This window comes from Manacus candei, unplaced genomic scaffold (assembly GCF_025592945.1).
Source record: "Manacus candei isolate 608988 ecotype Guabito, Panama unplaced genomic scaffold, ASM2559294v1 h1tg000139l, whole genome shotgun sequence".
NCBI classification, from domain to species: domain Eukaryota; kingdom Metazoa; phylum Chordata; class Aves; order Passeriformes; family Pipridae; genus Manacus; species Manacus candei.
In genome coordinates this window covers 595652-619939 of record NW_026138187.1, presented here as the reverse complement: position 1 = coordinate 619939, position 24288 = coordinate 595652, and the positions used below count along the sequence as shown (strand labels likewise).

Below are 24288 nucleotides of genomic sequence, written 5' to 3'. Positions count from 1 at the left end.
CAGTGAGTGAGCAGTCTGAGCTGGAGCAGTCCCAGTACCCTCATCTGTGCCCTAAGCATGGCATCCTCTGTGATCCCTTGGGGGACATGTTTGGTGTCCAGAGGGGGGATGACCCCATGCAGCAATGTCCTGTGGGAGACAGCCTGGCTGGGTGACATTGTGTGGTTTGGGTGATTGCTTTGCTGTCCTCAGGATCCTCACATGCCACCTTGCTCTTGTTTTTAACTTGCATGCCCCCACCCTGGCGTGGGTATGTGCAGAGGACTAATGCACTCAGGGCTCAGGTGGATCCAGCAACCTGGACTGGCAGTGCTCCACAGCTGTGAAACAAGGCACATTTGTCCTTGTTGGCCATGGGACACCTGTTCTTCATCCACCCATTTTTGCAGCTGTTACTGTTCCTGTTCCTCGTTGAACTCCAGCTCCATCACAAGCTCAGCCATGAGTCCAGCTGATCAATGACTTTCATGGACTTCACTTTCATGAGGAGCCTGAGCTGGGGCTAAAATAGAGGCATGGAAAGAGGAGCAATCATGAAGGGTGTGAAGCACCACCTCTCCTCCAAGGGACCCTGGGCTAGTGGGGCTACATCTAACTAGAGAGAAGGTAGAATCACAGAATCATAGAAGGTTAAGGGGTTGGAATGAACCTTAAAGATCATCTAGTCCCATCCCCCCCTGCCATGGGACACCTCCCACAGCTGCTGGGTGAGAGTAGGAGGGGAGAACCATGAGGAGGAGGCAGAGGAACCTGGGCTTTCTCTAACTGTTGAAGAAAATAAGGGTTATAGATCAAGGACCAGGGGTGTCAGGAGTTCCTGGGATGCTTCTAAGCATTAGACCAAGGTTAAAGTGTCCCTAAAATATGAGAGTTCCTATGAGACCTTGAAGAGGAGATTTGAAAGACTGGGTTGAATTTGCCAAATATTTTTTGCTGAGGAATCTCTGATTTTTTTCAGAAGGTTCAAACATCTTTTTTAAGGCATCTTTGCAATAAAGCAAATATCATTTGAAATACCATTTTCTTTTCAGGTTTGACTAAAAGTAAAAGAGGAGATGTTAAGAAATAACCTGAAGATGAAAGTACTTTCTATCAGGTTAGAAGAAATTTTTGGGGTTGACCAAAGCCCCAGAACAGCAGTTTTGGCTCACCTCAAACTGAATTTTGCAAATTTTGTCTTCAGTTGCTCCATCCACACAGTTTATCAAGGATGTAACAGGGAACATAAGGGAGTGTAGAAGGCAGACTAAGGCCATAACAGTCCCCCCAAATCCCTGGGGATGAGAAACCTGCTGAAGGGCTTCCATCTAACTGAAGACAGGCACTTGCAGCAAGGATGGGCTGCAGCAGAGTCCTCTTCATTGTCAGCACTTCCCTGCCTGGAGAGGGGGCAGGCAGAGGGCAGGCAGGCAGGTATTTCTTCTCCCCAGGAGATACTAACACTGGGATACTTGGATTTGGGATGCCTGGGTTGTCCCTCACTGCTCAACAGGGGTTTCTGCTCTTCTCTCACTTGGCATGTCCCAGCATGGGCAGTTCTGCCACGGGGATGCAGACAGAGGGCTTGGTCTCCTGTGCTACAGGTCACCCTGGCAGACTCAAGGCAATATGTCCTGGGTGGATGAAACCAGCAGAGATCTGAGCTGTGGAACCTGAGCAAACTTCCCTTGAGATGTCTAAACAGGCAGGATTTGTTTGCTTGATTCTTATGCGTGTCCTGGCACAGATGGTGATCCCAGCCTGAATGTCAAGGTCCTGATGTAATGTTTTGGGATGAAAATTTGGTAAAGATATAAATGAAAAGAGCAGGGGAAATGCCAGGCAAGTGGCATTACTGGTCGATGACAGCCCTATGAATACTGTACATGCTGTCCCTGTCTAGCTGCTGTTGAAAGAATCACTTTTAATTACTCGTAGCATATAAAATCCTCCCTTGCTTGATTTCATATCAATTACTTGATTTCCATAAATAGGATTACTGTCTTACTGCTATCAAATTCAAGCAGGCACTTTGCTATGCATAGATATATGATGCTGCAGTTTGCATTTCTTTCCCCTAACTATGATGTTTTCCCCTAGTCAAAATTCCTTTCCTTCCTGGAGGAGGAGGACTTGTGGCATTTTGAACCTCTAGTAAAATGTTATCTAACAACTTCCAATTATTTTTCAGATTTTCCTGTTTAAATTTTTCCCCTTTGCCTGTTTCATTCATAGTTATTTTTGGCTGTGGGAAGCTGGCTCTTTTGGAGCCTATGAATATTTATTCACTGCTGGTTGAGACTGCTCTGTTTGTACATGACGTAATGAGGACACGGTTGCTTGCAGCAAGACAACTGCTAATTGTACACAGCAGAGGCTGGTCTGTGTGTGTGAAAAGCTTCATTACCCCCAGTAAAGGTGTTGGGTGTCCACACCTTGACATGGATGTTGACAAAATGAAAAGAGAGAGGCTGCAGGATGGATGCAAAGCGGTGAAAATCCACCTTCTTTGGGCAGCTCTGGCTCCAAAGCTAAAAGATGATCAAAAATGTCTCCTGCTCAGCCTGTAAATGGCAGCTGGGAAGGGGCTTTTGGGTAGCTGGGGTCCTTACAACTCTCATGAATGTAAACTACAGACAGGTGATGATGAGTTACTTGAAGTAAAAAACATGAGGAAGAAACTCTTCCTGTGAGGGTGGGGAGGCCCTGGCACAGGTTGCCCAGAGAAGCTGTGGCTGCCCCATCCCTGGAATGTCCAAGGCCAGGTTGGACAGGGTTTGGAGCAACCTGGGCTAGTGGAAGGTGTCCCTGCCCGTGGCAGGAGATGGGCTTTAAGGTCCCTTCAACCCAAACCAGTCTGTGATTCTGACATTTTAGAAACTACCATTTTTGAAATGTCAATGTTGTGCCTAGTGGTGGTGGCAAGATCTGGTTCAGTAAAGTGAAAGTGTCTCATTTAGACAGATTAAGCTGTAGTGACTGTTATATGCACAATAAGTTTGCAACACACATCAAATGCAGCATTTGTATTAGTATATCATGAGATGCAATAACAGTGTTTTGAAGAAACTGTGCTTCCCAACAGAAGCTGTTGTGTTGAAAGTAACAATAGCATGAGAATAACACCTGGAGGTATTTCTCATGGTCAAGTGGAGTAAGACCATACAGGTGCAATTTACTCATGCAGAAATGGCCAACCTCAATATTCTGCCCCCCGGGCTCCCATTTTTTGGGGCTTGCAAAGGATTCCAGTGGTTTCTTGTGCTGGTGGTTAATTTTCACACTTTCAGAAGTGGGGCCACTCCTTCACTGACACACAGCCACATGCTGATCCCAGGGATTGAGACTGCTGCTGTGTCTGAGTGTGCCTGCTCAGACTGCAGTGCACATTGGTGCCTGGTGGGACACCTCAGCCTCTGGGGCAAATTTTTTTGACTTCCATTGTCCAGGCTTGTTTCCACCCGAACTGCGAAGTGCGCGGGGCCTGGTGTGTCTCTGGGCTGCAGAGGCTGTGAGGGGGACCCTGTCTGCAGGAGGGTGAATGAAGCTCTCTGTTTGCTGGCTCTGCCCTGGGGTACAGTGTTGATTTTTTTCACAGAGGATTAGGTCCTCTTTTATTTTGGCTTTTGGTACATGCATCCTCTCCACCTGAAGGTGACGACCTCAGCGAAAGCTAGAGCAGCAAATGAACCCTGTCCCAGCATGCAGTCTCCTTCCACCTCAGCCTGTAGCTGCAGTGCCATCCCTGGGGGTTGTGACCAGTGCTACAGGATCCTCTCCAGCGTCCCCCCTGCCACCCTGCCCACGCTGTGCCCGTGCAGTACTCACAGCTCCTCCAGGAATCGCAGGTGACGGAGCGTGCGGGGCTGCAGCCGGCTGATGTTGTTCATGCTCAGGTCTCTGGCAGGGAACAAAAACAGAAGTCTGATCAGACACACAGTGGTTTGCACAGAATAAACCTTGGTGCCAGGCTCTGTGTCCCCTCTCTGCAAAGAGGGAAGGCAGGAGGCCTCTGCAAACAGGATTTCAACATTAACATCTGATCACAGCCCAGGCTCTGCCGTACAGAGGGATGGCCAGGAGTGGCCAGAGAGAGCTGGCTCCTTCAGGGTGGTCTGTCTGAGCTTCTCCAAGTTATGAAGCAAGTTAGGACATTTCCCAACAGCACAAGCAGTATTGCTGTCTCACAGTTTTTGGAGGGTGAACAGGAAGCCCCGTGACACTGGAGTAGGACAATGTGTCCTTAGGCCCAAGAGCATCTCTCTGTCACAACTGGTCATTCCAGCCCCCACAGGGAGCTCTTCCAGAGTGTGTACAGACAGCTGCTTTTGAGGAGAGAGCAATCCATGAGAGAAGGAGTACCTCCCATCGGACTGGTCTGCTCTACACTGGAAAAACTAGAGACCACCACCAGGAATGCGGGGTGGAGGTTGGCTCTGTGGGTGACAAACTGAGTTTAGTGGGGTGGGAGGGAATCTGGCTGATTGTGCTTGTCTCACTCTTTGCCATCCCTCATCTCAGGATAGGAAAGTAGCAAAGTCTAGAGCAAGTGGTTCAATACACAAACTGGTAGTTGGCAAAAAAAAGGATGTTTCTGGGCTCCAAAGCTGTTCATGAGCTCTCACACCTGATAGCTGCAACCCTGCCCTCATGAGCAGCTGCACATGAAGAAACCCACGCTGCTCACCCAAAGCTAGACCAAGGTGTGTCCAGGTGAGCCAGGGAGCATTGGTCTTTACAATTATGAGGGAAGACGAGGCCGAATTAAAAGCTGGCATTGTTAAAACCAGTGGGAACAGATGGGCCATGTCCCCTACCAAGCAAAGCAATCGTGGTCAGTGTCTTCTGGGGTTCTGGGTAGTCTTGTGTGAGGGCAGAAGGGGCTATTTTTGGTCGTTGGACAGGGCACAGTTTGGCTCTTTGGACTGCTGAGACCAAACAGCAGAGGCAGGCAGGTGTAATGGGACAAAAAGCAGGAACAACAGAAAAATTCACTTTTCCCTTGTGTAAATCTCACAGACTTGTGAGCCTGAGCAAGGATGTTCCCTCTCTCCCCAGTGTCACTGGGAATCTCTCTTGGCATTGGACAAAGGCATGGAGGAAGGAGGCTTGTGCCAAGGACAAGGACTGAAGCATGAAGGAGAAAAGTCCCTCAGGAGAATCCAGTCACACAAGATGGACCTCTCCAAGACGGCTCCATCTGCTCAGAACACCTGAGATCCCTGCAGGTCACATATCAAATGCTCTGGAGCATCCCAGGCTCCAGAGGGCAGGAAATCGCTTCACTGGAAAATGGGTTTATTGAAAAATTTATTGAAATGCCTTCGTAGTCTTCAGTGAAACAATGCCTGAATTCTGTTAGCAAAGAGCACAACACCTGGGGGTTACAGAATCTTCTGCATTTTTCATAGTTTTCCATACACCACCCCCAGTAAACAAACCCACCATGTTTTGACCAGCTCTATTTGGCACTGGTGGAGGCAGCTGACACCTCGGGAGGGTCAGAAGCCCGCCCTTAAATTTTCTCTGGGGAGCTGTCCTGTGACAAAACCACACACCTTCATGAGCCCTATTTGAAAATGCTCCAGGGAAACTTTCTCCTCTCCAAAGAAGTGGTGAAAAACTCACCAAAAACCTATGAGAATTCAAAATTCTGTCTTCAGAATGAATAAAAAAAATGAAGTTACTGCCTGCACTGTTTTGTGTGCAACTCTGCATTCTATATTTGGATGATCCCGGGATACAAGAGTTAAAATATTATTTTGTGATGCTTCTATTTTTATTTCTAAACCCCCTAAGGGCAGTTGCTACTTAGCACTCATTAAAACATCTTTTTTTCCTACATCAAAGTGTCTCCTGTTTGTGTTGTAATGAATCAGTCTGATGTTTTGACATTGTGGAACAATGCGAAAATAACAAAAAATAGTGTAAAATGAAAGACTGTGAAAGAAAATACAGATCTGAAACATCCAAGATCTCCTTGAAACTGCAGGGCTTACTCCTTAAGTTGCCTTCTGCTGGCAGTGTATGGAATACTCCTTGCTCGCTGCAGGAGATACTTTTCAGACCTCGTGGATCTGCCTTTTAGGTGCCCAGCCCTCCTCCAGGCATGATGGGGACAGTGCCTGCACTGCACCCCGGGGTGGGGGGTGGGCTGCAGGGATGTGCAGACCCTCAGCATCAGTCCCAGTGTGTGGCTGAGGACAATGAGAGGTCAAACATGATTTTGAATCATAGAATCACAGAATGGTTTGGGCTGGAAGGGAACTTAAAGCTCATCTCGTTCCAATCCCCCAGGCAGGGACACCTTCCACTAGGCCAGGTTGCTTCAAGCCCTGTCTAACTTGGCCTTGAACACTTCTTTCCTCCCCCTTGATCCATATCTAAAAGGAACAAAACCCACTGGTTTCTGAAGAAATCTTCCAAAATGTAGAGGTGAAATACTATTATCCCATCACTGTGGCAGCCTCACAGCTCCACAGCACGAGGCTTTTCTTAAAAAGCCCCACTCCCCCTCTCACTCTCCTGCACCCCTGGGGCTTCTGGCCATGGGCAAGTCTGAGAGAAGGGGCTCTTTCCCACCATCTCTTTGGGCAGTGAAGAAAACCCAGCCCAGATTTCTAAGGTTATTGCATAGGAAACATTCGGAGTCATTTTATTTAAAACTTACTGATGTTTTGGCCCTTTGAATGCTCTGGTGGTTTGCAGTCCTGCAGGACTCAAGCACAGCACATCTACACTCAGAACCTTGAAAAGGGGACCCTGAAAGTGCAAACCCTGTCAGCAGTCTGCTAGCTAATGAACAGCAAGGCAAATGTGGTGCCAGTGACTCCGCTTGGCCATTGACTCTCCAGTGTGACTTCCCACAGGGACCCCACTCCAGCTCCTCCAGAGCAGGGATATCACACCTGGCTTGGTGTGGTAGAACTCCTGGCCTGGCCATGGCCTGAGGACGTCATGGGGGAGACGTGCAAGGACAGATGTTGTGATGGAGGAACAAGTTCCTCCAAGGCCTGGAAATGAACTTCCTGAGTACAGCTCTGGACCTGGTGATTTTTTTTCTAGCCACAAAAGTACGAGAGATTTCTCCACAGGCTGTCCATGCTTGTGTGAGAGCTGAGGCACAGGATTCTTGCCTGAAGTGTTGTGGGAGTAAATATTTGACTTATTACTCATTTAAAGATGTTGTTGACTTGTTGCTGTGTTTTTCCAAGCTCGTGCTTTTCCTCTTAGTAAGGTTTCTTGTGTTGTGTACATCCCCAGCGCAGGCAAGAGTGGAAGTGCTTCCTGTCAGAGCAATCAGAGAAGCTGTTTATCTCTTCAAGTGTTTGGGGGTGGTTACTTCAGTCAACCACATTAAGCTAATTTAAAAGGAACCCATGGTATTTGAACCTTGTTGGATTATTTTTTTTCTGCAGCATCTGGCAGAAGGACTAAGGATTCATGGACTAAATGGGTTAGGGACTCCTCTGATCTTTGTTAGCTCTGTCAATGAATTTGACTTTCCAAACTAGGTTCTCTCTTTTGAGTGACCAGCATCCAGTGAAGTCAAACAAGTGCTGGGTCACTCATGTCTGTGCACAGCTGTTGTCATTTGCATGGAGAACCCACTCCAAACATAAGGACTGTACCATAGCAGGCACTACAGAAATGCACAAAGAATGTGATTCAAAAGAAGAAATGGGGTGCTGCAGTTTCACCCTGCTGCAGTGTAGGACCTGCAGAAGAGCTGTGCAGATTCTTGCCCGTGAGTTCATGACACCACATAGGATTGGTGCTCTGGGACAAGCCATCCCTCTCCTACCCCAAAGCCCCCCTGTTCCCCTCCTCAGTGACTGGCCTGTCTGTCCTCTCTACAAGATATCAAACAAAAATGGGAATCCTTTAGCTGTCAAATCATCCTTCATGGCTCTGCTCTGAAATGCTGCCAGTAGAGTGAACTACTCCACTACTCCCAGAACTGAAACTGTGCTGGTATCACACCACTTATCCAAGAAGCAATGTCTTTTAAGGCCTCTTGCATTAGGTGTTGAAAATACCTACGCTTTCAAATGGCACTGCACCAAAGTCATCATGGCTATAATTACTGTGATTTAACTTCCCCCCCTTCCCCAACTAATTCTAAACATTTATTGTAAGCATTTCTAACTTGTACCTGCAGGAAAACTGAGACACAGTTCATGGAAACTGAGCTCATGTGATTCAGTCTCAGACCTTACAACTCCTCTGGCCCTCGAGGGGTTCCTTAAATTATTTGCTTTGATGTCACCTTCTTTCATGAACAACCTTTGATTGTTCCCTGATTAGCTATCTTCCTTACCAAAAAATGAGGTGACACACACACTGCTTTGGGTTCCCTGGTAGGACTGCCTGCCATGCTCTCTGCTGGTGACCACAGTGTTTTAGCTAAGGAATGATATGAGCTTTAAAGATCAAAGGAATTTATCTTTGGCATCACTGCTTGGGGAGGTGGGATTCAGGCTAGGGTGGTGGGTGCTCTGAAGCATGGAGCCATGGATGTTCCTGTGGGGAGTGCACAGCCCCACGAGACTCAGCTCTGGTGAAGGCACCTGCAGGGCTTTGTGGACGTGGGTGTTCTGGGGCCAAAAGGAGAGGGTTTTATACTACAATAAGGGGGCTGCATGGAGGGCACCATGCAATACTTGCCTGAGACAGGCCTAATCAACATCCCCAGGACACACCTCTAGGGACAGCAGGATTGATGCATCTCTCACAAACTCCAAGTGCCTAAAAGCTGCCCACAAAACTGGGGAGAGACAAACCCTGCCTGTGACCTAAAAGCTCCTGACATGCCTTTCCCCAGGGGAAAAGCAAAGTGTTTCCCCCGAGATTGACTCTGGTGGGAATTAACACAAGCAGAAATGAACAGACCTAAAGCAACACAGGTTGAAGTGCCTTCGGAGTAACACAACGAGACTGTGACTGCTCGGCCAAGAGGGTTCAAAGGTGAGAGGGTTTTGGGATAGGGTTTTGGCCAAGGCCAAGCAGAAAGCCTTCAGAGCCAGATGTGTGTCTGGTCCAGATCTGAAAATCCACAGAGCTGGCAGAGATACTCTCCAGGGAGCTGTCACAGGACAGAAGAAATCCTACAGAAAGAGCAGCTCCTACCCGTGGCTGAGAGAAGATACTCCCCAAGCACCTCTCTCTACTCCAAAGGGGCAAAAAGTCTGGTCTCCAACTTCAGTCCCCTAAGGTGCTCTCCATGGGTCTCTCTGTCACTCAGCTGAATGAGAAGCCTGTGTCCTCCTGCTCCTGTAGTTGCCTTCAAGCAGAATTCTGCTCTGCAGTGTTTCTGTAAGCTCAGGTTGCTGTTCCCAGACCTCCACAGAGCCCACAGTGGGGTACTCCATGGGCTCCTGGCTTCTTTCCTGCCTCAGTGAAATCCAGTGCAATGTGGCAACACCTGGAAGTGATGATAGACATGGCCCAAGCCCCTGGACAGGACCTTCAGTATTTAGGGAAATGAACATTGTGTTCCTGTTTGTAAGGAGGCAAGGTCACCCCAAAGGACACACCAGGCTGCCATCCTGGTTTGAGCCTACAAAAAGTTACTAAGAATCCCAGATGGTGACTGTCTTCTCAACCCCTAAATTTCTCCACTCTATGAATATCTTAATATTTTTCAAGATATTCAGGATACTAATGTGCTCTCTTTCCAGCACAGGCTCAGCCTAGCTCCTCTCAGTGTTGGTGCTGAACATGAGGCTTCCTGGACGATAAAAAACATCTTCCTTACACTCAGGCAGGTGAGCAGAATTTTTTACGATTGTGGGAAGAAGCTAATGACTTGGCATCCTCTTGATTAATTAATTGCACAATTACAGCATTAAGGCCTCCCAGTCCAGCAGTCTGATTTCTGGGGGACCTGAACAAACCAGACCAAAATTCCCACCCTTATCCTGTTCTTGCAAGGCATGAAACACCCTTGTCTCTCTGAAATCCCTGGGGCTTGAGCACTGTTTCTCTCCTGGCCACTCTCATTAAAATCCAGTAAAAACACACAATTACACCACCAGAAAAGAAGCCCAAAGGCAATAGATGATGGTTTCAGAAATTCTTTAGATTATACTAGAGTGATTCATAAAGGTTCTTGCTATCTCTTTTCCTCTTTATCTTGAAATCTCCAAGGTCCCCACAAAATGCCTGAATTGCTCAGGGCAAACCTGGGGCTGACAATAGAATGGTACTTGGAGCCATAGAACCAGCTGAAATTTTTCCTAAAAGCCTGCAGGTTGAAAGTTACTCTGAAGGTAGTCTCCACAAAGAGAAGGAGAAAGGGAAGATAAAGAGATCAAAGCAGTAAGAGCTCATTTGCATCACACCATATCTGGAGGCACCAGCCCTGCTTCCACCCCATATCACTGCAATGGGCAAGAGCACGACGTGTTTCTACTCCCACCTCTCCACGTTTGAAAACAGATCAGTCATCTTGGATCATTCCCCATGTGTAGGCCCTATCCCAGATCTCCACAGTGTTTCAATAATAAAGTCTCAGCCAGTTTGCCAGGCTGAGATTAAGCCCATCCCTGCACCAGAAGGTCTTCAGAAGTCAGGTCTGTGCAGTGAGAGCAGTGACCCACAGTGAGCAGAGCTCTGATGCTACTCTGGCTACTGCTCCTCCATCTCCTCCTGTACCTGCCCTGGCTCGGCACCGTGTCAGGTGCCCTCCAGCACGGGAGCAGAAAGGGGCTGGGCAGAGGAACGATGCATTCCTGCCCCTGGGACTGGCTGATGTGAGAACAAGAAGAAATCACTTTTAGAATTCATGTGCCGGGCCAGGGCTATCAGTAAAGCCATCCCATGCCAGGGCACACAGAGTCTGCCAGGGGAAGGGCTCCCTCTTGGCAGTGGAGGAGACAGGAAGGTGTGGGGTGCACAACCCAGGGCAAGGAGAAGGGCAGGTGACTTGGCAGAAGAGGTTGCAGCCCCATGGATGAAATGTGGCTGAGGAACAGCAACCACTGTGCCGTGGGACAGGAAGGAAACTTGGATCAGAACATAAGGGCATTTTTTCCAAAAAGGTAAAATCGTGAATTTTGCTAAGTGTGTCACAGAATCATGGAATCACAAAACACCCTGAGCTGGAAGGGTTCCACAAAGATCAATTCAAGGCCTAGCCCTGCACAGGACAGCCCCAACAATCCCACCATGTGCCTGAGAGCGTTGTCAAATGCTCCTTGAACTCATGGAGATTTTCCTCCTTGGCTCCTTCTCCTCTGCAGCTGTCCTGGCTGCCCGGGGGAACATGAGGATCACAGGGGAAAGCACTTGTGCTGTGAGGAGTCAGGGAGCACATGGCTTGTCTGGCTGGATACAGCTCTTAGGAGCACGATAGGCACTGACATCTTCTGGTCTACAGGTGTATGAGTGCCCTGGTGCTTTCTGTGCCCATTCACACAGAGCTGGAGATGAGGAGTCTCGCACAGCAAACTGAGGATGAGGCTGATGGAGCCTCCTCCCCTTCCATCTTTCACCTTCTAGACAGAGCAGGCAATGCAGAGCCTGCTTTGAATTGGAGGTTGGGAAAGAACCACATTTTTCTTTTCTGTTACCATTCTGCAAATTCATGTTTTTGGTGACTCCCATGAAAGAACTGGTTTGGGTTAATGAAAATGACATAAAAGGTGTGGTTTCCACACCCCTCCCCCCAAGTTGACATAAAAAAAAAATCATCCCAGAAAGGACATTCTAAACCAAAAGTCATTTGAAAAGAAAAATGCTTTCTGTCTGGGAAATGCCCAAGCAGGACTTCTCAGGCTCTTTAAAACTCTTTTTATGTGTTAGCCTCATGTAATGGGATTTGGAGCAGGCAAGTGGAGGACCTGGGTCAACCTTAACATTCTTGTTAGTGTGAGCACATCAAACCTAAAAGAACCTCTAAACTAAAAAGAAATATTGTGGCATGAATGAGAGCAAGGAATACTTTTTTAAAGCAAGAAAATTGAGGTTGCAAGCACACGACCTTTCTGCCCACTGTGTCCTTTGGAGTAGCCACAGCCCAGCAATGTCCTGACTTTTGGCAATGAAATGGTCTCCTCTAGATCCATGAAAAGAGCCTCACATCTCCCTGTGTTCAGAGTGTGGGCTTTTTTCCTGTCCTTCTCCAGGTCTCTGCTGGGTTTCAAGTCCCCACTCACAGGGCTTTCTGGAGACAAAAATTCCTCCTGTGGGAGGAATTATCCTCTTAACACCCATTACAGCTACCAGGTAAAGGTGAACCCAAAAGCATCTTCCTCTTTGCTGCCAAGCCAAAGCCTTTTGAACAAGATAATGAGCAGTGAACAGCAAACAGGGGCAACTGGTGCATCTGTCACATTCCCTGCGCAAATGTCCTTGAAACCACTTGAAGCTGCAGCATGTCCAGCACAGTGACACTCAGTGGTGTGATTTTGTTCAGGACACAATAGTCCACTGTCAGTCTCCACTCTCCACTGGACTTATGCACTGGCCATAGGGCTATTAAAGGGAGAGAGAGTCTTGCTGACCACTCCCTGGCTCTCCAGCTCATGAATCATCTCATGGATGTTGTGGTAGCCATCAGCACTTGTCGTCAACCCCCAGCAGTTCCACAGCAGAACGGTCCTCTGATAGACCAGGCAGGATATTCAGTTGTCTCATTTCCTTTGTCTCCACAGCAGCTCTCCCAAAAGCCCAAATATGCTGGTTTGTGTCCTTGAATTACCCTCTCCTGAGGTAATCTGTGCCAAGGATACAAAGGGCCCCTGGGCCTGTCACAGTGGGGTGTTTTTACCATTCCTTCCCAGTCAGGGTCACTTCAGCTTCCAGCTGTTGGGATCCCCCTGTCACCCCAGAAATAGAGATGGATTCTGCCCCTACATATCTCAATGGCATCAGGGTACACTGTGCACTGGGCACTAAAGCCTTATACTCTTGTGGGTCTGATGTGCCATCACATCCACACAGTCCAGTAGATCCGACTGCCCCTTTCCTCCACCTGGCTGGAGGCAGGGCCCCTCTAGTCTTGGTCACAAATACTCGTTGCTCACTTCTTGTAAATATGAACTGGAGGTCCCTTCAAGAGGATCAGAAGGAACATCAACCCTCCTCTTCTGCCCAAGGACTTGCCCACTGGAAAGTGGAGTGGCATTTATCCTTGAAGAATTTCTGTGGTGGTTGTTCTTCCTCTCGACTCATGTACCCCTGCTGCTGGGGCAGAGGTGGGTTTTCCATCCCATTTCATGTCTTCTCTGTGGTCATGTAGGTAAAATCACAGGTTATCTCATAGTGTGTCCCCCCTCTCTGGAGCAGGGGGGCACTTGCTTCCAGTAGCAGAAACTCTGAAACTTCTGCCCTATGGATTGTGTGCACTGGACCTCCTCTGGATCTACAGGGGACTGCTTTTTATTTGAATCCCTGTAGATTAGCTCCAGCACAGCTGCTTCTCTCAGGCACTGGATACCTGTCTTTGTGGTGTTCCACTTGTCTCGGTGCACTGTTGGATCACCCTTGAGAGAACACCTTTCCCTCACACTTGACAGTGGCCTCCAGAGGCTGAGAGTGTCTGTCCTCTTCCCAATCCCCTGGTCAGTGCCCACATCCCAGCACAGGGATCCCAGCTGCTTGACTTCACTACTCTCTAGTTCCATGTTGTGGGCTGTGATATCCCAGCCCTGGAGCAGCCAGGTCACCAGGGGCTCTCCTGGTGACAGCTGAAATCTTTTCAGGTATCTTGCAGCTCACCAAGATGGGGATCAGGTGATTATCTCCGGCCCTGCCTCTTCCTCCTGTTCTGAGGGCCCTCCTTCTCTTCATCCCTCACTGTGCAAACTGATTTGGTCTTGGATTTCTTGTTCTGTGCAGGGGTGACTGTTACCAGCATGGATTGTTCCTCTGGCTCAGCTGCAGTTTGAGTGGCCACAGTGCCTGTTGCTCTGTTTTCCTCCTCCTCCCCCTCTGTCTGGTGCTGTCTGGTGACAAGCAGTGTCTGACAAAATAGCAGCCAGGGCCCAGCACGCAGCAATGAGTTGCTCCTCTCTGGAGTTGCCACAGCATTCTCCTTGCAAATATTCTGTCACTTCATCAGGGTCCTGTAGTTGTTCAGGAGTGAATTTCCAAATCATTGAAGCAGAATAATCCTTCAAAAACAGGCCACCACCACTGCCCTGGGGAGAATTTGATCCCAAGGTCCTGAAACTAGCAAGTAAAGCAGTACAGGTGAACTAGAGGGTTGGAGTTGGTGCAATGCTGAATCTCAGTGCAGTTTGTGTCTGTCACTACCTGGAAGAAGCAGGAAAAATTCGGAAATATCTTACAGGGGACCAAACCTGATAAATTTTTTAGTTGAAAATGTCTGAGTGGCTAATTGAAATGCTTTATGCTGACATCAAAACATTTCATTCACTAAAAGCCTAGCCATGACAATGCAATATTTAATGACAGGCAGCACCTGCACAAACTAACCTGAGGTTGAATTTGGAAAAATCAGAAGTAAAATGAAAGACCAACCGAAACAAACCCCTTCTCTTCAGACTCAAACACCTCCAATATGTTTTCATTAAAAAAAAAAATTCACCATATACGTGTGCTGTCTGGAAACTTCTGAAGAGCAGTTTTTGCTGAGGAAACTGTTACTCAGGGAAAAGTGTGGTTTTTCTGCGCATCGAGAGAGGATCCTTTCGCTGCTCACAGCATGGGTGCCAAGCACAGCCACCTCAGGGAAGGTCTGTGGCCCTGGAGGGACCCTGCTCTTGGTGCCAGGCCGTGTTTACACACAGAAGATGTTTCCTGAGCAGCTGTTCCCCATCTGGCCCCGATGGAAAGCTGATGAGTTTCTGTATTTCTCTGGCCCGTTGCTCTGAGGTGTCTGTGTTATCTCCAGCGCTGTGCATGCCCCCATAGGAAAACCCATGTGCTAGGATGGAGAGGTGGCTCAAGTGTCAGGGAGGGAGAAAGGCACAAAGAGCTGGCAGAAGGAGAAGGGCTTGGCATTTGGAGGTTGGGCTTCTTCCCCTTGCACGCGAGACATTTGGACTTGCCAAGTGTTGATGTCAGTGCTGCAGCTGTGCATCGGCCTCTCAAAGAACAGGAATCTGCTTACTGGGGTATGGAGGATTGTACCTGATCTGGCACTCCTGGACAGATCCTCTGAAGTTCCTGGAAAAGCACAAGAGGTTTGCTGGCAAGAAATAATAGGAAAAACTTCGATGAGAAGCCTGTGTCTTCCTGCCTGTGATTCCTTGGAGCAAACTGTTCCAGTGATAACTGATTTCTCTTACCCAGAAGGGGAAAAAAGATCTTAGGTCAGAGAAAAACAAGCACTTAAATATGCCAGATGCAAGCACAAGTCCTATGAGGAGAGGCTGAGGGAGCTGGAGCTGTTCAGCCTGGAGAAGAGGAGGCTCAGGGGAGACCTCCTCACTCTCTGCAACTCCCTGACAGGAGGGGGGAGCCGGGGGGGGGTTGGTCTCTTTTCCCAGGCAACCATCAGCAAGACAAGAGGGCTGGGTCTAAAGCTGTGCCAGGGGAGGTTTAGGTTGGATATTAGGAAGAATTTCTTTGCAGAGAGGGTGCTCAGCTACTGGAATGGGCTGCCCAGGGAAGGGGTGGATTCTCCATCCCTGGAGGTGTTTAAGAAGAGACTGGATGTGGCATCAGTGCCATGGGCTGGGAACCACAGTGGGGTTGGATCAAGGGTTGGACTTGATGGTCTCGAAGGTCCCTTCCAACCCAGCTGATTCTGTGATTCTATGACTTTATGCCCAAATCCGTGGCCTCATGGAGAGGGACTGCTTCTCAAATACTTGTTAGAAAGCTCTGTGGAGAGGAAGCATGCAGGTCTCCATCAGTTATGGGGGATTTATCCAGGGAAGGTTGTGTTGGGGACAGAGGCTTCCCAGGTAGCACAGCTTGGCCAAGAGGTGAGGAGAAGCCCCATCTCCATCTTGGCTGTGTGCAGCACCAAGCCCTACACCTGTACCCCCACACTGTCAGGCTGCAGCCAGCCCTGAGCTCCCCTATGCCCAAGGTCATGTTTACCACAGGGGCTGCCGTGGTCTGTTGAGCCCAGCCAAGCTGCTTTCCAGATTCAGCTCCCCTGAAAGATTCCTTGTACCTTGTCTTGCTTTAAGCACTACTTGCAGCTCTGCAGATTCCCACTACCCTCAGAAGTGCTTTGCTGGGGGGTGATCAGGATGGCAGCTCAGTCCCAGCAAGGTCTGGACAGCTACAAAGAGCCTGCTAGGGCTGTAAGCACCTTCAGTGCTGCTGTCAGTTCTGAGCCCCTCATGACAAGAAAGATATTGAGGGGTTGGAGCATGTCCAGAGATGGGAACAGAGTAGGGGAAGGGTCTGGAGCACAAGTCTAATGAGGAGCAGCCGAGGGAGCTGGGAGGCTCACGCGGCACCTTCTCACTCTCTACAACTCCCTGAGAGGAGGGTGGAGCCAGGTGGAGGTCCAGCTCTGCTCCCAAGGAAAAAGGGGCAGGACAAGGCTGAAACAGCCTCAAGTTGCAGCAGGGGAGGTTCAGGTTGGATATTGGGAAAAGTGTCTTCCCTGAAAGGATGGTCAGGCACTGACCCAGGCTGCCCAGGGCAGTGGTGGAGTGACCATTCCTGGAAGTGTTCAAAGGCTGTGTGAGTGTGGCACTTGGGGACATGGTTAGTGGTGAACAGGACAATTCTGCGGGAACGGTTGGACTCGATGATCTTGGAGGCCTTTTCCAACCTAAATGATCCTGTGATTCCATGACTGTAAGCACAGATTCTTCATGAAGGCATATGCATGAACTTGCAGCAAGCTGTGGAGAATGTGCATGCAGCACACTGGCACTGAGAAACACCAGTCCCAGACTGCAGCCAGACACAGCACAGGTGAGCGTGGCCCCTGGTTTCCAAACTGCTTCCCAAAGGCTGGCACGGTGGCAGCTGGGGGCTGGCAGGAGGGATGAGGGAGGCAGTGCTGTCTCAGGAAACAGCCCCCAGAAACACTCAAGCACTCGTCCTTCCCACATTTGGTTTGGAAAGGCTGTGCAGAAGCTTGTGTTTAAATGGCACTTTTTAAACACTCCCAGCCACGATGAGCAACCAACAAAGACAATTCAGTGTCATAAACATCCAGAACAGCCAAGGCTGTGTTCTCATGCCTGGAATGGGTGGAAGGCTCAGATCTGGTGTCTCTGACACTGCTCTAGCCAGCTCTAGTGCCAGCTGTGTTGCAATGCTGGCTGACAGATGAGGTGGGCTTCTGTGAATGTTCCCATTTGGCTTGTTGTGCACCATGAGGCCAAGTTTCTCCTCATCATCACTGCCCTGTTCTTACAAGTGCATCTTTCAGAGTCACCCTGTGAACCCAAGCTCAGGCTTGCCCCTGGGAAAACCAGGGCTGGGATCAGCTGGGAAAACCAAGCCCTGAAGTAGTGTCAGCACTCTACCTTTCCTGGCTACCCCAATTTTCAAGCAGAACCAGGTATTGGTTTTCTTTTTGGCCCATGAGTCATAGAATGTGGGCACCAGCCCCCCCAACAGGGTTCATCCTGCTGGCTCCTGTGTTGGGATGCTGTGATGCTGGCAGCAGGCAGGAGTGGTGGCTTCAGTCATTCGACAACAACCAGGGAAAAACACTGTTTCAGCTGTTGTGTTATCCACAGATTTTCACCTGTGCCTCCAAGACTGGGGTCTTGCTGCTGGCACTGCTGTACCCTGAGGGATGAGGTGGGGGTCTGTCTGTCCACGCTCAGCCTCCCATCAGGGCAGATTCCAAATGCAGAATGACAGAATGGTAGAATGATAGAATGACTTGGGTTGGGAGGGACTTTAAAGATCATCTTGCTCCAACCCCTACCCTTCCACTAGAGCAGGTTGTTACAAGCCCGGTCCAACCTGGCCTTGAACATTTCCAGGGATGGGGCAGCTACAGTTTCTCTGGGCAACCAGTTTAGAGACAAGGTCTTTGTTCGTGACAGTGTCAAATACTTTGCACAACAGCATCTGCTTCACCCAGACACCTGAGACCTTGTCTGCACTGACCCACAGAGATCTCAACCCTGTGGCACCCTGCACTCACCTTGACTCTGAGTCATCAGGTTGGGGATTTCCTGTGGGTCCTGCATTGTATCCACAGCAGTCTGCAATACCACAGGCTATCTCAGATGGCACTTAAAGCCCCTGTGTGGGAAACTGCATTCCAGTCCCAAAAGACTTGGCCAAAACTTTGGCCAAACAAAGAGTGACAGTTGTGTCCAGCCCAGGGCTGGGAAAGTGACCTCCTGGTTGTCTCTCTTCTCTTTTGTGTGCTTTGGACCTCAGCAGCCAAGCCAGCAGGGTCTTCCTCTGACCAGAATAACTGAGAGACATGGGAGAGGCAGGGAAGAGCCACGGGGGAATAACAACCTTGTGCCTGTGCATTTTATCACGGATTCAGGTGCTCTGTTACGCTGTTCACTAGCAGAGAGGTGTACTGCAAGGATGTAGGATGGATCAGGCTGGATGGGGCTCTGAGCAACCTGCTGTAGTGGAAGATGTCCCTGCCTATGGCAGGGGAGTTGGAATGAGATGGGCTATAAGGTCCCTTCCAACCCAAACCAGTCTGTCATTCTATGATTCCCCCTGCTCTACCCTGAGAGGAGCTGCCCATTGCAATGATGGGGCAGCAGGACCTCCCTTAAGGTTTGCACTTGCTTTTTTAACCTGCTTCGTGGCAGTAATTTAGTCATGACTGTGAGAAATGGTTGTTGGGACAGTGGTTGCTACCTGTGCAGGCTGGGATTTTCAAAGGAACTTAAGTAAGACCCTGAAAATTGCAAAGAGAAGCAACAGGACATCCGCAGAGCGCGAGAGGAGAAAATCATGTCATAACATAACACCTGCTGAGCAGCCAGGCAGTGTCCAGGCTTTGAGTTTAAACCCACTTGTCTTGGAGGGGGGTGTTGTGTGTGCCAAAACAAGTCAGAGGAGGAACAATCACATCATGACAGGGCTGAATACATTTAATGCACTCAAGCAGGAAAGGAAAGCAATAATTCACTCTGGAGCAGGACTGGCTTGGGATGGTCTGGCGCTGCAGATGATTTATATTTAGAGTTGGGCTTGGCAGGTGCTTTTATGGAACAGAAGTTTGGTTTTCTCTTGTATTCAACCTATCCCAAAAGTAGTTTAAACCATTCCACTTTGTGGCATGGCCAACTGTTAACTAGCTCAGCTGGGGAAGAAGTGCCTCTTCTATTTCTTGGGAGCTGGGTAGTGCTGGGTGCTGCTGGAGACATGGCACTGGCATTGATCAGAGGTGGTCAGCCTCTTCAACATCCTGCCCCCAAATATCTGAGTGGATTGGCAGAAACACTGGAGCCAGAAAGAGCTGGGCTCTTCTCCTGTTCCAGCCTTCTCCCCTGCTCTCCTGCACCCTGTGCTGCCATGCCAGCATGAGGACTGAGAATTAAAAGGCCAGTTGAGGCCACAAGCTCCCAGCACTGTGGCAGAAAGGCAGATAACATGTCCCTGCAGTGGGGCTGACCTGCCATGGGTGTCTGGGATGCGTTTTGCAGCACTGGCCATGAACAGCTGCTGATCCCATATATGGGGAAGGAATCAGGAAAAGGGAACCCCCCCATAATTCAGAAGCTTAAGTAAAACTTAAAAAAGCTCTTTTGGTATCATTTAAGTTCTGCATCTAGGGCTTTACAGAAACTGAGAAGCACTGGTTTCCCTGCTGGTACTCAGGCAGAAAACCACAAGACTGATGTTACATGCAGAGATGGGATATCACTGGATAACTCCCACCAATATCTGGAAGGGGTGTCAGAGGCCATGGAATGATCCTGGACATGGACTCTGTCTATTGGCCTTCCCTCACCACTCAGGCACCAGAGATTTTGGGGTGCATAGCCTAAGGCTGGGGTTATGCATGTCCCCAGCATACCCCTGATGCTCCCACCTACTCTGTGGGCTGGGGTGGGAGACACAATGTCCATGGAGCACAGGGACACTCTGCCCAGATAGTCTACCTGGCTGTCTCCACGTAGTAACCTGATGGCAATGTCTGTGCAGGGCAGTGCTAAAGGGCCTCCAACACATACCATCTTGAAGCTTCTTGTTAGTTTTCTCACCAGCTCCCTTATGCAATGATCTAAGCACGTCCAAGGCCATAACCCTCGGGAAGCTGGAAAATTCAGCAAGCCAGTGCCACCAGGAGAGGCCATGACAACGCTGTGCAGCTGCAACCAGTGGACCCATATTGGTTTAAATCAACTGTTTAATAAAGACATAGCACCTGCCTGGAACAGTGGAGAATTTGAGCAACGTGGCAGCCTGAAGCCGTGGGTCCCGACACAATGGCCTTTGGCAGCAGGAAGGGTGATGAAGTGTCTGCATTGCTGGTGCAGCATTTCCTGGTCCGTGCCTGCTGCACCCACACCACAAAGGGAAGGGATTGCAAAAACACCATGTGGGCAGTTGCAAGTTGCGAAAGTGGTTTTTTTTTTCTAGCTGAAAACAGATCCCTCCTCACCCCCACACAGCCCACAGGACCTCACCTCTCGCCCCGACTTTCTGCTGGCCTCGCCACGCACCCACGCGCTCGTGTGATCTGGCGTGTGATGCTGCCTGTCCTGTCCTCCTGCACTATCAAAGGCATCAGGGAGACGTTTAATTCCTCCTGATGGGGTAAATGAAATAGGGCTGGGACATTTTTATGCCCTGAATAAGGGAGAGGGGGGTCACCAACCAGACATGGTTGAGAAATCTGGCAAAAGAAGTGTCAAAGCAGGTGGGGTAAGCTTCGCCCAGGGGCAGAAAACCATCCCAGCCCAAGGATTCAGGTTCTGGCTCCCATCTGTGAATGCAGCTGGCACTCAGAAGGCAAACCCTGCCTGTTGCAAGCACCCAGTGCTTGGGACCCTCCCTGGCTCTGCTTTGCTGACAGGGCAGGACAATGGAGGCAGTTCCGGAAGCAAAGAAAGTTCCAATTCCCCCAACCAATTACCTCATGGCAGTAAATCTTCCACCTCTCTTTCCCAGTCACCGGTGAAGCCTGTCTATTGTTTGGGGAGCCTGTCTGTCTGCCCCAGCACAAAGGGGAGAACAATCAGTGGGTTTGAGTAACATCCGATGCATTAAAATTCGGAAGAATAAAGCAGGGAAAGGGCCAAGGAGGAGGTGGGTGGGGAGGAGATCTCCAAGAGGCTGCTCTGATGCAGGGGTGTCTGGTTTGCAGAGGCTTCCAGCCTGCTGGTGCAGGTGTCACTCAGGCTGGATGCTGCTCAGGGTCATGCTGAGGAGGACTGGGGACCCCTCAGTGTGGTGGTTTCCAGAGAGGGGGTGCTGCTGGCCTGGAAGGGGATTGCTGCCTACAGCATTGTCCACATCCTGCCTATACACCCTAAACCTGTCTTCTGCGAGGTCAAACTGCCTAGTCTTCTGGCAATAAAGTGGCAAACAGCCCCTGGAGGGTGGTAGATCATCATGGTGGGCATCTTCTTGTTCCCTCTGTGTTGTCCCACTGCACTGCCAGGCACTGATCTGCATCAGAAAGAAAATATTCTGTGCTACCAAGATCCAGACTTTTAGAGAATACCTCTACATTATTGCCAACAATCCTGATGGTCCTGCCTGTTTCCTGGTTGATTAAGGGTCAACGGATGCCAAAGGAGGTGCCCTCTCCAGCTTTGCAGCTTGCTGGAGCCAGATGTGAGCAGCCTCACCTTTTCTTTAGACAGCCCAATGCAGGAAAGACCAAGGTCCTGGGGGATCAAATATGAATCCAGTCCATGCTTCATCAGCAGGACATTGTTTGCCTGCTGTGTCCTGCACAGTATCTGTGCAAGAGATGAGAAGCAGCTGCAGCAATGTCTGTGTTCTGAGGCGTAGTCTGCATTTTTGGTAGTCTGGAAGAACCAGGAGCTGCACCTGTGAACTGATGGAGCTGAACTTCTTCAAAGTTTGAGTTCTTCCATCTGCAATTCCCTCTCTCTCAAGCCAAGTTATGACCAGACTCCATATCCCTGTCTTGCTAGACAAGATTACTGGAAGTAGGAGAAAGAGGCCCTAGTAAAACAGAGGGATTTCCTTAAAGTAAACTGCACGTTCTGATGAGAAAACAGAGAGAGTCCAGACTTCTGCACATCATGAGAGACTGAGGATAACCAAGTGAGGAGCAGACATCAGGCTTTTGGGCAGCCCTGATGGCATCCCATCTGACTGATGTCTGACCACCACCTCTTCCTGCCACTGCTACACCACCAGACCTGTTCTGCTGAGCACCAGATCTGTACCAAGTGTTTGAAGGGCTGAGTGCAGGAGAGCAGAGCAGCTGCTGGGGAGCTCTGGACAGGTATGTGACAGGGGACATCCCACATGGTATGCCCTGAAGAGCCCTGCAGGGTGCAGGAGGTGGAGCTGGATGTAGGACTGTGAGGCAGCTGTGGGATAGCACAGGATACTTCTCTAATTTGTCTTCTGGAATTGCTGTTCTTTCTTCTGCTTGCTGCTTTGACAGGCACTGGCTGCCATGGGTGTCTCTTGTCCTCTGCAGCCCCACTGCAGTATCGTGACACCTTTTCCTCTCTTTCCTGCAGGACAGGTAACTAACTCATGTGCAGTGCTACCAGGCACTTTTTGTACTGCCTAGGCTAGGGGGGCTTTCACCTGTAGCCCAGAGAAAGTGGCAGCAGAGAGGAGCTGGATGCTACTGTGTGGAGGCACAGCAAGGCTCTGGTTGCATGCTCAGCCCCAGATGACTCCTCTGCCCTGTTTGAGTGGAGCTGACCTTGGACACAGAGATTGAGGCATTTGTGTGGGTAATCTAGGGAATACTTTGGGGTTTGACTGCCTTCCCACTCAGGATGTGGCCACACACCTTGGGGTATGGGCAGACACCTTATCATGGTTGGAATGGTTGCTGGCAGCCTGATCCTGTGTAAACCATCTTTAGAGCCATGGCCTGATTTGCTCCAGGTCCCTGTGGTTCTTTAGGGTGGAAGGAGGCCTCTCTGGATGACAGAGGCAAGCAGCATCACCCCACGCTGGTCCGGGGTCCAGCAATCCTGTCCAACTCCAGCGTGATATTGCTTTTATTTCATGCAGTTCAATTGTACAAAACATTTCTGGGGGAAATCAGTGACTGTGCTGTTTCTTCTCTGCGTTTTGGACTCGGCTTTGGGGTCAGAAACCTTTCATTGCCTCATCACACTGAGACACAGAGACAGACAAAGTCTTCTGCTCTGTGCCTTAGAGCTGACACAGCTGCCATGGCCCACTGAACTGCTGAACACTGCGGGGGAATCTCAAACCACCACCTCAGCCACAAAGTGGTGTTTGAACCCAGCCTCCCATGGGAAGTGGTGAGTGATGGATGATGGAGGGCAGTGGGAGGAACCTCGACCTCAGCAGCTCCACAGGTGCTCTGCCGATTTCTATTTCTGAGCCAGCTGTGCCCATCCATTATCTTTAGCTGTTGTTGCTCATTAGCCACAAATCGAAGGTCAGGGGCCTTGCAGGGTCCTCTGAGTGGTCCCCGCACTGCTCCTGGCAGTTGGCAGGGCTGGATCAAGCTGCTTTTGATGGGTGCTTTTGTGAAGTGGGGCTGGGAGTGTGCCACAGCCTCTCCATCCACCAGTGCCCCAGCAGAACTACAAATCACAGAACCACAGACTGGTTTGGGTTGGAACGGACCTTAAAGCTCATCTAGCTCCAACCTCCTACCATGGGCAGGGACACCTTCTGCTGGACCAGGTTGCTCAGAGTTACATCCAGCCCGGCCTTGAACACTTCCAGGGATGGGGCAGCCACAGCTTCTCTGGGCAACCTGTGCCAGGGCCTCCCCATCCTCACGGTAAAGAATTTTTCCCTAATATCTAATCAAATCTACTCTCTGTCAGTGTAAAGCCATTCCCCCTTGTCCTGTCACTCCAGGTCCTTGTAAATAGTCTCTCTCTGTCTTCCTTGTAGGCTCCCTTCAGGTACTTGAAGATCTCAATTAGGTCACGCCAAAGCCTCCTTTTCTCCAGGCTGAACAACTAAGATTTGCTTTGCCAAATACGCTTGTAGAATGACACTTTGAGACTGGGCAAACCAGCATCAAGTTTTCCAATTATTTGTGGAGGCAAAGGCTGCAAAACTCTGAAAATACTAAAATGCTCGGTTTCACAAAGACTCTCAGAATACATCATTCTTCATGCAAACTGACACAGTTAAATAGATTGAATTGTTTGAAAGCAGTTCAGACAAAACACTGTCTTCAACTAAGAACACATGCTCCTGGCTTCTCAACTTGTGAGAACAATTGGAATATAATCTTCTAGGATTTTTTTTCCTGTTTCCTACAGTTTGTCTTTCTCC

The 24288-nt window shown here is 49.5% G+C and overlaps 1 protein-coding gene across 2 annotated transcripts in view; it reads right to left on the bottom strand.

Moving 5' to 3' along the window:
* Positions 1-24288, bottom strand: part of LGR6 (leucine rich repeat containing G protein-coupled receptor 6) — a 133814-nt gene that overhangs the window by 84738 nt on the left and 24788 nt on the right. Inside the window, exons 1-2 of one of the 2 annotated variants that reach the window (XM_051771657.1) lie at positions 4342-4416; positions 3808-3879 (exon numbers count right to left, since the gene is read on the bottom strand). In XM_051771657.1, coding sequence (XP_051627617.1) covers positions 3808-3869 — 62 coding nt within the window. In that variant the 5' untranslated portion in view covers positions 3870-3879; positions 4342-4416. Of the gene's footprint in view, positions 1-3807; positions 3880-4341; positions 4417-24288 lie in introns of those variants that run through there. The other variant, XM_051771656.1, reaches the window with a different exon arrangement.